Source organism: Anas acuta, chromosome 1, assembly GCF_963932015.1.
Source record: "Anas acuta chromosome 1, bAnaAcu1.1, whole genome shotgun sequence".
Taxonomy (NCBI): domain Eukaryota; kingdom Metazoa; phylum Chordata; class Aves; order Anseriformes; family Anatidae; genus Anas; species Anas acuta.
Window position 1 is genome coordinate 109676881 of NC_088979.1, and position 12318 is coordinate 109689198.

General features: G+C 35.0%; 1 protein-coding gene across 7 annotated transcripts in view; it reads left to right on the plus strand.

Moving 5' to 3' along the window:
• DCAF6 (DDB1 and CUL4 associated factor 6) overlaps window positions 1-12318 on the plus strand; it is an 81534-nt gene that overhangs the window by 25341 nt on the left and 43875 nt on the right. For all 7 annotated transcript variants that reach the window (XM_068692430.1, XM_068692439.1, XM_068692458.1 and 4 more), the window contains exons 5-10: window positions 1631-1744; window positions 2741-2876; window positions 4838-5052; window positions 9006-9099; window positions 10357-10476; window positions 10708-10953. In XM_068692430.1, coding sequence (XP_068548531.1) covers window positions 1631-1744; window positions 2741-2876; window positions 4838-5052; window positions 9006-9099; window positions 10357-10476; window positions 10708-10953 — 925 coding nt within the window. The remainder of the gene's footprint in view (window positions 1-1630; window positions 1745-2740; window positions 2877-4837; window positions 5053-9005; window positions 9100-10356; window positions 10477-10707; window positions 10954-12318) is intronic.

The following is a 12318-nucleotide window of genomic DNA, read 5'->3' on the forward strand; positions in this document are numbered from 1 at the left end:
ACATAGTAAAATTATCACATCACAATATATTTTTTTCAAGTTAATGGAATAGGCAGGAAAAGATTTCTTTATATGATGTTTGAACTTAAATATGTTAACAATAACTCTTAATTATTGGGGTCTGTACCTCTCTGTTTCTTTATTGTAGTGCTTATAAATCAATTAGGATGTTCTTAAGCACCATGCATAAAAACTTGCACCTGCAAGTGTAGGTATATATCACATTTTTACATGTATACTGTAAAATAGTATCATTGGGAACAAACATAAACCATAGCTATTAGAAAAAAGTTTACTGTGTTATACCATGTTCAACAGCACTCTTGGGACAAAGTAAGTGTTTTTAAGGCAAGTTTTGCACCACAACATATCAAAAATGCTGGAAGGATTTAGTAGACTGAAGAGCAATTGCTGTCTTTCATAACTACACCAATAAAATAGTTAACGTGAGTAAATGTGGAGAGAAAGATGCTCTTTTCAGTATGTTATGCTGACATATTGAAGAATCATAGTCATAGCTCAGAATTTTATTGTTCCGTTGTTATTAAATACTTGGCTTTGTTCAGTTTGTTAAATTTGTTATTTGTCAGCAGTATAATTTGCCACAGCATGCATTGTTTTAGTAACATACTGAGCATTACAAGAGGAATGGTTGAATCCTGCAGAGATTACATTTGTAATCATATTTTAGGTAGAGAGATTTACAGATATCCATAGGTTACTGTTGTTAAGAGTTTGAAGAAAATCATTGCATAAAAAGCATCAAAGAATCTTTTGCTCTGTGTTGAAGTAGTCTATTACACTGTTATTGATTTTGTAGCTCTATGAAACATATTGTTGAAATGTGTTATCCCTTAAATACCAAACAAAGTATGTTGTAGAAACTGGTGGAATTTACCCACAATACTGCTACTATCAGTAACTTCATAGAAGTTCAATGATATTTTGTGTGTATTCATCAGCCTGTGTTCAGCTTTAACATGTTTGCTTGCCTTTTTATTTTTCTAAAGAGAGCTTCTTAAATGAAGCTGTAGACAAGAGACACCAGCTGAGTCTTCCCTAGTTTGAGCAGGGCCAAGATCAGGAAAATGGTGCAGTACAGTGTTCTTTTATAACAATAAAATGTGTTGAGGGTAGGTTAGTAACAGTCTTTAATGCATAGTTGCTTCAGGGGATTATTGTGTATGTAAATGAATGATTCAATGGAAATAAAAGCCATTTAGTACTTTCGTGTCATTCAGTCTTCTGAGGGTTTTGTTTTTTATTGCCTTCTGTTACTTGATGGAAATTAAACTGAGCTTCTGTTGAATTATTGCAGCAAATCGATTCTTTATCTGAAAACTAATAGTAATAAATCTATGTTGCTTGTTAAAAAATAGTAGAAATAAATGTAAGATTCAGGCTATTCATTTTTCACCTTGTGCATCCTACTATGCAGTTTATTTTCAGTAGATCAGACCTTTTCTTGAAAATGAAGATATATCAGCATTTCTTCAGTTTTCTTCTTTGTGTCAGTAGAATTCATAATTTGAGTTGTAACTGCTTCAGTCTTTGCTCAAAATGTTGATGTTTTTCTTTTGAAATTAATGGCATTTTCAGAAGTATTAATACTTTTTTTTTTTCTGATCAGATTATGACAGTACCAAATGATCCCTATACTTTCCTCTCTTGTGGTGAAGATGGCACTGTAAGATGGTTTGATACTCGAATCAAAACAAGTTGCACAAAGGAAGATTGTAAAGATGTAAGAGTGAAATCTTTTAATAAAGATGACCTAAATGTAGAGCTGTACATCATACAAACATAGGATTTGAATTCTGGTAAGGCTTTTAGAAATAATAGATTTCAGGGTCGTTGGTGGAGATGACAACATATTTCCCAAGAAACAAAAAAAGTTTGGGCATTTTTTTATTTTATTTATTATTTTTTTTTTAGTATCGCTTTAGGATCTTTTTAGTTTATGAACTTTGGTGTGATGATTCAGTTGTGGTAGAAAAGATTCTACCTAGAACCTGAATCTGTTGGTTTTGATTACGTCAGTTACAGTAGAGTGCAGAGTTGGAGGCAAAAAATTATCGTGGAAAATCAGCTGCAGCCCTGTGTTTTTGACCATCTTTTTTTCCCTCTATAAGGAAAGATTTGATAACGATTTATACTAGATCAAATTAATCATGGGTAATACTCTCCAGAAGGTAAGGTGTTAGTTGTGTCTGCTGTGTTTGGAATGCAGAAGCAGTGTTGAATTGAAAAAACACACTGAAGTGTCATTTCCTGGTTTTAGAGGTTTCTTTGAATCCCAATCATATTAAAATAAAATTCTTTATTCAACGACCTGCCCATAGGTGAAACTTACTCTAATTCTTAGACTCTTTCTGTGTATTTGGTCCTCTTCCAGCTGAATCATTATTTGTGTTTGCATAGGAAAATGTAACATGGAAGCTAGTTTATAATTCTGTATCTGTTATGCTTATCTGTTCTCAAATGTTTGTTGCTGTGGTTTGTTTTTTGTTATTTTTTTTTTCTTTTTTGTTTGATCTCATGATATATTTCCTTCTCTGATAGCTTTCTTTCTCTGTAGTGTATTTTCTGTTTGGAATGTTTATGGCTTATCTACACAAGGCCAGATCTGTTTTTCTTAAAAACTCCTTGACTAATGAGCCTGTGTCTTAAAGTTAAAAGTAAAATTACACTTCAAATGCTCAGAGCTATTGTCTGAATGCTGTATTTTTGTTTGTTCCAGGATATTTTAATAAACTGTCGGCGTGCTGCCACTTCTGTTGCTATCTGTCCACCAATCCCGTACTATCTTGCTGTGGGTTGTTCTGATAGCTCAGTAAGAATATATGATCGGCGAATGCTTGGTACAAGAGCAACAGGTGGGAAACATACAATATAGTAAGCTTTTCTAACTATTTGCACTTCCAATTTCAGGTTCTTTTTGTTTGTTTGTTTCCAAAATAGATGGTGAATGACTGAAGTGTAATACTGATTGAAGTGTAGGTTTGTTCTCTGAGAACTGTGCTTTCTAATAGTTGAGTCATTGCACTTTAATATTTGGTAATATCTTCAACTAAGTAATCAATCTCTTTATCCATTTTAGAATACGTTATATACTGAACAGAGAAAAGGACATTCTGTCATGTCTCTTTCTTTGCCTTGAAACATGTGATTTCAAGATTCCAAAAAGCAAATAAATGCAGTCTGCTCTGGTCTACTCAAATTTAATTAAAGTCTTGCCTTCTTATATTCTGCTGTGCTGCAGGGTGTTGTTCCTTATAGGAAGGGTTCTTATGAACTCCGTAATGTCATTCAATATGTTTAGCTTTGCAGTCATTGTTGCTGTATCAAACATAATTTTACTGAAAAGATACAAATTCTTCAGATGGAAGCATGCATCAGATGCTTATCTAAAAGGTTTTTATAAAAAAATTAAAGCGGCAAGCCACAGTGCATATGCAATTCTAATGTATCTCTTACTCATAATGTATGATTATGTTTGGACATATGTGCGAATTAATATACATAGCTGTGTATACACATTCATAAAAGTAATCAGTGTTACAATCTGTCATTTCTTGCAGCATTTCCTGCTGATTATTGTGATGGAGGAGAAAGGAAACAGTAAAGATCACTTAATAAACATTAAACAATCTTCTCAGCTGGCTAATGTTCTTACAAGATTTCTCCCTTATATCATAGTGGTCAGCAAAATTCTGTGAGAACTGCCTGAGGAACAGATTCTGGGGAGGTTGATTAAAAGGTACTATGTAAATGTTAGATTTTACTTTTCCCCTGAAGTTTTGTTTAAAAACAAAACAACAAAATAAAAACAAAAACACCAGAACTTTTTCATTTTTATACCTACTTTTGTAACAATACAACAGTAAGATGAATTTGGGCATGCAGGCCCATAGGGGAAAGTAGAGTAGACAAAATTTTGAAGACTAGTTTTTCTGGTACTATTGGTATAGACTTTAGTGCTTCACTGTTGTGTTGCTTTTTTTTTTTTTTTTTTTTTTTAAGGATGAGATATTCCATGATAATTGCTAGTAAGCAATCTGCTGATTTACCTCTTAAACTTTCAGTTTTAGTCCTTATGCAGTGTGAGATGATAAACTCCAAACTTGTCAAAGACAGACTTTTGCACATGCTGAGCCAAAACAGACATGCTGTGCAGGAAAGTTTTGTGGCAAATGTTGTGTTTTTGGAACAGTTTGTTTTTCTCTGTTAGTTGTCTTATAGGTAATTTTAATCTGCTTGCAAGTTTCTAATTCTAGAATTGAAGATTGTTTTAGTGCATAGAATGGAGGTGAGTTATCGTGCAAGTCTGATGTATCATGTAGTTCTGCAGTCTTAAAGGGATAAGTGTTATGTCTCAAGGAAAAACTGTTAATTTTTAAATCATTTGGGGTAGTAAAGAGGAGACAGATGTCCTTAAATATTCAAAGTTCTGTAGAATGAATTCCTGATTTGTGTGGTGTTGCATTAGTTGCATTATTGCTGTGTAAATATGTTTTCATACATTTCAAAATTTCCATTTGTGTTAAACTTTACAGATAGTATCCACACACCATCATGTGATGGGTGATTATATGAATATACTTGTGTGTATAAATTTTCATCTTTCTCTATAATTTACATATAGAGTGTGTAAACAAAAAATAAAATATACTGGAAAGATCTGATATGTTAGTATTCAGAACCAAATTAATGCAAAAGCTACAGATTGCTTAGATTTTCTCTGGTCATCTTTCTTTGGATGTTAACTAAGGAGCATATAGAAACTGCTGGTTGAAAGTTTGCAATAGTAAGTATACTCTCTCTTTCTCTCCCACAGGGAATTATGCTGGTAGGGGCACTGTTGGAATGGTGGCACGTTTTGTTCCTCCTCATCTCAATAACAAATCCTGCAGAGTAACTTCTCTATGTTATAGTGAAGATGGCCAAGAGATCCTTGTTAGTTATTCCTCAGATTACATCTACTTGTTTGATCCCAAGGATGACACAGCACGAGAACTTAAAGTTCCTTCTGCTGAGGAGAGGCGAGAAGAGGCAAGTGATTAAGATGACCTATTCTCATGTTTTGTCTCACCACCACCACATTGGGGCACACCTATTGGTTTTATTTGTCTTGAAATGAATCATAAGCCATCATTTCATTGTCAAGCGTTGTTTTAAAAATACTTGTAGAATATCTACTCAGATAGGTTTGGGCTGGGGAGGTGTGTGTGTGTGTGTGGTGGTGGTGGTGGTGGTGTTTTTTGGTCCAGTAAATTTTGATAAGAGAGCAATGAAGAAGCAGGTCTTGGTTGTGCCAATGATTAGCAAGTAACAGACTCTGTTTCCCTTATACTGGAAGTCCAGCCGAGGCTGATATGAACAGAAGTCGGTACCCTGACTGTTCAGTGTCTTGCATAAAATAGGCTGACCATAGCAATACCTGCTGTTTGCAGCAGGAAGCACGTAAAATTGTTATCTCTGTATTCTTCCCAGTTTCATGTCTTCTACAAATAAGTGAGTACTGCAGAGATTCACAGTTAGCTTTAATCTTTCTGTAACTAGGTCTAGACACACAAGATGGGACTAAGCTATCTTGTGGATGCTGACTGTCTGGTGCTTTTTTTTTGCAAATGGATTCTGGAACTGTTTTGCTTTCTTAGAAAATTGTTGCATCTTCTCAGGGTTGATTAGAGTCTGGAGTACCTGTGTTGAAATGCGAACCACAGATCACTTCCTAGCTTTATTTCTGTGATAATTTAGAGTTTCTTACTATAGAATCGTGTAGGTTAGAAAAGACCTCAAAGATCATTAAGTCCAACCATAATCCTACTAATGTAGTAGGTCAGGGGAATTTTAAAGGAAATTTTGCTGTTCCTAACTCATAGAGGCTTTCAGTGGAAGTTTAAACACTAAAAGTTGCTGAAAGAAGAGTTCCATTATAAGGTTTTTGTCATGGAGCACTTTGACTTTCTTAATCCCCATGGACAAAGAGGGTCTCAGTTATAGTATACCTGTAATTCCATCATATAAAACAACAGAACTATATAAAATTCAAGATTTTGAAAATTTAGCCAAAATGCCTTAAAGCACACTTGATATATATCAGTAAATTTTAAGGGAGAATATCTTTTGAAATAACAATGAAATTGTGCAGTGCAGTTTTCTGAACATACTTATGAAAAAACAACAACAATAGGGTGAAGACTTGTGAACTAAAGCAGAAAGAGAATCATAATTAAAAGCAGAATGCAGCATTTGCCATATGTATGAAATGGAAAAGGAACCTTTTTTCCCCTCTTTTCAGTAGTAGGCTGAGGTCACAAAAGTCTATTCACAGATTGAAATGTGCCAATTACATGGTGTGACAAAATCTGTGTACTCTGTATCTGGTATTGCCTACGATTATATGGGCATGCAGTTTTCAGTTATTTGTTTCCCGCTCTTTAGTACATTGTGAATTCACAGCACCTATTGACAATGGACTTTTCTTAATACTTATTTACTGTAGACACACACTATTTCAAACAGTTACGAGCAAATTGCAATTCTAGCTACAATGAGCTTTTGCTTAGAGGAAAGTCTTGCGTTTTGTGCTGGTCTTCAGGATGCTTTCAATTTAGCAACTTAATGAGTTGCAGAATTTACAAATAAGTACATGCGGCAAAGTACTGTGTTAGTCTGCACACATGTTCACTTAACCTGTGTGAGGCATCAGGCACTGTAGGCAGAGGTACACATTTATTCTTCCATTTCCCTATTCTGTCTTGAGAAGCTGTTTACATACATGTGACTTTTATTTTGAGAGTGGTTAACTTAGGAAATCAGAGTGATAAAATATTTTTTCTTGTCTGGTTTTCCTATTCTAAAGATGAGAAGGCATCTATTTGACATCAGGATATAAGACCAGCAGTTGTGGCAAGTCACTTTTTAGGTGTATTCTCTGTTTTCCACATCACCAAAAGTATATTCCTTGAAATCGAGTATAAACTTTCTTTAGTAAAAGTTGTCATTTAATGGCAGAAATGAGGGGAGACGAAATGTGTAGACCAATGAGGTGATCCACTGCTATAAAGCTGAATTAAGATTCAGCAGTGTAAACCAACCGCAAGCAGTTATTTATTATCAGTTCAGTTACAGTGATGCTGACCCTTCCAGCCTAAATTTTCTAATCAATTTAAAACAAATTTCTTTACCTGCAGTTAAATTATATAATTCTCTCCCCCTGCACACAACCGCAACCATCCATTCAATTTTTCTGGCATTATGTTCACCCTTTCACAAGCTCCTCAGGGTCCCAGGGGGTCTTTATCTTCAGTCTGAAACAGGAACCTCAAGGGAGTTCACAGTAAGTCAGCATCCTGCTGTCTTCACTGGGATGACAGTTATTAGTCTGCGAACGTGGCATGGCTTTTTTGCTTTTCTGTACTTCTTGTTACCCCCTGGAACTGTTTTCATCGTGGCACAACATTTACAGTACATTAAAGAACCATTGATGAGCTGCTGAGAAGGTGCCTCTGGTGTCCTACCACGTGTCCACACCTGCAAGATCTTTTTGCCCTCATTCCATGCCTGTACTTCTTAATGCTGCACTTATGCTCATTACCCATGGGTACTGTTGATTCTTCTTATGCATTTTAAGCAGCTGGCAGCCTCCTGTATATGTCAAAGCTGTTAATAACAGGTTACACACCATGCATTTATGCAACTCTAAGGAAAACTACAGCAAATTAGGTAATAATCAACCAGTCACTAGATAATTGCTGTTGCAGCTAAATGAGCTGCAAGAAAGCTCCAAGCAAGTAAAGTCCATACAAAGCCTGGTGAGCCAGCAGCACGTGCTGTTGTTAGCTTCATATTAAGTCTGTGGCCTGTTAGTAAATACAGTGCTACATTTAATGAGCAACAGTCACCTATTACTATTACAAATACTGTTGAACGTAACTGGGTGTAGATTCATAGGACCGAGGGAGAATGTCCAGCTGAGTTAGACTGTTACCTGATTGAGACAGAAGAAGCAAAGAAAAACACAAAAAAAATGATGTCACAAATAAGTGGTTCTGCATTTTTCCCTTTCTCCTATGTAATGGCAATCTGATGTGAAGTAATTCAGTAGAGAAGTGATTGCTTGCCTTGTACAGAGAGAGAAGATTGTGACCACCTGCTAGCAGATTTTATGTATTTTTTTCATCTTTAGGCACAGAGTATGTCCTGTATTCTTTTCCTTCCAGATGATTTTACTTAATTTCTATTTTTATTTTAGCCTGGTTTTAAGTTCTACATAGTAGGAGGAATGTAAAGCTTTCTTCTGAATCTGCAGGCTCCTGAAAGTTAATACTTTAATATGCTTTCACCGCAGTGGTTTTATATTTAATCCCAAATTGACAGCACAACAGTTCAATACTGTTGTTTTTATTTGGTTTTGTTTGTATAAGCCATGCATATCCAGCCAGTGCTGTTAATTTCAAACTCTGAACTGCCTTCTTGAATGTACAAAGCTGTTTCTTTTCAAGTTAGCAAAAGTAGCACCATGCATATAGTACTTGTTTTTTCAGCAAGAAGTACAAAACAACCCTGTTACCAAAAAATACATAAATTACAGGGTGGAAAAGAAATGTAAGTTTCTGTTGATAAAAATTTCTGTATGAATTTCTGTATGGTGAATATTTCTGTAGAATTCAGACTGAATTTGTTGTTTGGTATGGAATGTCGCAATTAATACAGTAAAGGTAATACTGAGTAAAATAGAAGCTACAATACTTCTAAGAGTTGATTTAGACTGCTGAAATTCTGTATAGCTAAAACTATTGCCAGTATATACATAGTGTTGTGCTTTTTCATAACAGATCTGAGCATAGGGCTGATTTTTTGTGTGTGACAGACAAATTTACGTAACTTCAGAAAATGGAGATATGGCATTTATTTTTAAACTCAGAATTCTGTACTGTTCAATATGAGTAACTAGATAATACCTTTTTATTTATTTATTTATTTATTTATTTTACTAGTTACGGCAACCTCCTGTTAAACGTTTGAGGCTAAGAGGAGATTGGTCAGATACTGGACCAAGAGCAAGGCCTGAGAGTGAACGGGAGAGAGATGGTAATGTGTTTGCTGCTGGGAGTCGCCTTTGTCTTCTCTTTTTTTGTTGCTCTTTTTTTTGTTGTTTGTTTTTCCAGTTTTTATTAAGTATTCCTGAAATACAGAAACGCTTCAGATAAGAACTGTCCACGTGTTTTAAGAATCGGCCAGGTCTTAAGAGTGTTTACTTAAAACTTAAGAGAACTGCTGTTCTGTAGTGATTTTTAAAATTGTCTAAATTGAAAATCTTCTCTCCAGAAAAATTATGTTGCTTCTGTTAAGTTGCTGTAAATCAAGGGGAGCTTGCTTCATTGTTGTTGGTTTTGAGGTAAAACAAATGCATATTTCCCTTTTTGTAGTTAAGCTGCATCTGCAATCAAAGTTGCAAATGAAATGCACTGTAGGGGACTGGAATTCAAAGCAATAAGTTTCTAACATTTTTTCTTTCACTTTTTTATAAAACACCTATATGTATGTGTAGTGACAACATTTTTATGCTCATATTTTCATGTTTGTAATGTATAATATAACATAATATATATATGTAAATATATTACACAACTACTTGAGGTTTCAGAAGGTGAAACATTTCAGAAGTTATGCTTTAGTGCCAAAAAATGAGATACTGAAGCAGGGCTTTACCACTGTTATGTCTAATAATGTGTTTCTGTTTAGCTCAGAAAGGTTGTGGGGATACTAGTAATTCCCTTAAATTTTCCTCTGTTTTTCTGCCTATCATTTCCCTTTACTCATCTTCTTGATTCCCAAAACTGGAATAGATGTGTCCAGCTGGGACAGACCAATGGTCCATTTAAACTACGGTTCTGTATCCAACACTGACAATAGGTGATGCCATCTGGGGAGAGATTGCAAGCCTGTCCTCTTACTATAGTCTGTTGCCTTTGCTGCTCTGCCACTGTTTGCAGTTACTGGAATAGAAACTTCAGAGGGTATATTTCCTGTCTGTTCCTTTAGGCTCTCCTAATGGTTCTATTGCCTGTGAATTTCTGTAGTTCCTTCTTGAACCTGTCCATAGTATTTCCTATGGCAAACAAATATCCAGAATTTCACTGCTTACTGTTTAAATTAAAAAGATTTAGAAGGTGTTTTTTTTGTTTGTTTTGTTTTGATTTTAATGCCATTGGTTCAGAGGATTGCTAGTTATATAATTATATAGTATGTAGTATGTTTTCTTTTTCAATGGAAGAGGTAATGGGGGGAGGAATGAATGGAAGAGTAGAATGCTTTTGTCAAACTTCAGCATTACTGTTTTTACAGGGGAGCAAAGTCCTAATGTCTCTCTAATGCAGAGGATGTCAGACATGCTGTCAAGATGGTTTGAAGAAGCTAGTGAAGTTGCACAAAGCAATCGGGGACGAGGAAGATCACGGTCCAGAGGTGATTTCCCTTTTTTTCAAGAATAATAATTACAGTAGGAAGTATAATTATGCTGAATGTAAAGGCCTTGAATATCAGTCTTTCTGAGGTATAAACTAAATTTTTAGTATATTCTGGAGAAATGAGTACGTCTGGATGCCATGTGAATGATAGTGCAAAGGGTCTTTAGAGACAGAGTAAGTTTACCTTTGAGCCTTTGTTGTTTGCTTTTTTTTTTTTTTCTAAACAAAGGTGGGACTAATCGGGCGGATGCTCCTGCTACTAGTAATATGCCACATAGTACAGAATCAGAAACTGCAATGGAAGTAGATGGTTCTGAACAACTTCAATCATCTTCATCTTCTACAATGTCAGCCCAAGCTCCTTCAACATCATCTTCAACAGGAAGTCCCCCTTCAACTTCATTATTGTCTTCTCCTGATAATGAACAAAGGCCTTCTTTGGGGGCCTCAGCTCAACCTGTGCTCCATCAGTCTGGTGAGAAGTAATTCATCTTGTCACTGTTTATGAAAAACCCTTCCAATAAGAAAGAATTTTATTTTAGGGTATTTGGAGAAATTGATCTAAATCTGTTGTTTTTTTCCAAATGCACATCTTTAGTGAGACTAGGTATTTCATAGTTACAAAGTTACTATTTCTTTAAGCTGAAGCTGTAGTCAAACTCAACTGTTTTCATTTGTCTGAAGAAAGGGATAAGTATTATTGTCCTTCGAAATAGAAATATATATAAAAGAAAAGCTTTATTTTTTCCTTATCTCATTGTTGTCTTCCTGAAGTATAATTAACGTCGTGCTTTCTGCAACTGTGATTTGGCTGTAGCAGTCTCAGTGCAATGAACAGCAAAATCTGTTATTAATCAGAGGTAATAGTCATATCAGCAATGTTACTGGTTTCTTCTCAAAAGTATCTGGATAGACAGGACTCATTTTGCACGAAATTCCATTATTGGTTGATAATTTTTACTACATACTACTTTTTAAGTTTGTCAATATTGAAGAAACTCATCTGTTTTAAATACAGACTTATGTTCTTCTGGTGGGGTAAGAGGGTGGGGAAAGAAAAGATATTTTACTGTCAATGTCAGAAACATATCTGAACAGAAGTAAAAAAGCACCTTATGCTTTGACTTGCCTTTTTGCATCTCCATGCAGGAAAAAATGCCACAGCCATTAGAGTTGCATAAGATTTATTTTATTTTATTTTATTTTTACTTTTTTAAAGTGAGTTTCAACTCACTTTACAACTTTAGACTTCACAACTGTGGGAGAAAGGCTGTTGTGAACACCTAGAGGCTCAAATCTGAATAATTTAAAATCACACTTTTTTGGTGTAAATTCACCTCTTATCTTATACCAATTCGGTTGGGGAAATAAAAAAACAAACATGCCAAGTTGTTGTAATTAGAAAAGATGACTGAAAGTATCTTCAGGCCCTAAATAGATGTAGTGGAGTGAGTATAGCAGAGTGTGGAATTTCACAGAAAAAAGTTTGCCTTTCAGTGTACTGTGGCTGCTGCAGCCAAAATCTGAGACAGTTGAGAAATTACTGGGTATATGGTATTTGAAAGATGGGGAAGCTAAAGACATAAATTAAAATTCATTAAATGAGTCATTCTTTCAAACCTTGCAGTTATACTGATACTTCTTCTTTAAAGAAAATAAACAGTGAGGAGAAGCATAACAATACAAACAGTCCAGATACTATTTCTATAAGTGAATGCTAGAAAACATGTTTAGTAGCAGAGGCTTTTAGTTACCTATGTTGTTTATTACTGTTTGTGTCAGTTTGCTGCAATATCAAGCTTTTCACAAAACACAAAAAAGTAGGAGTCTGCTCTAATTC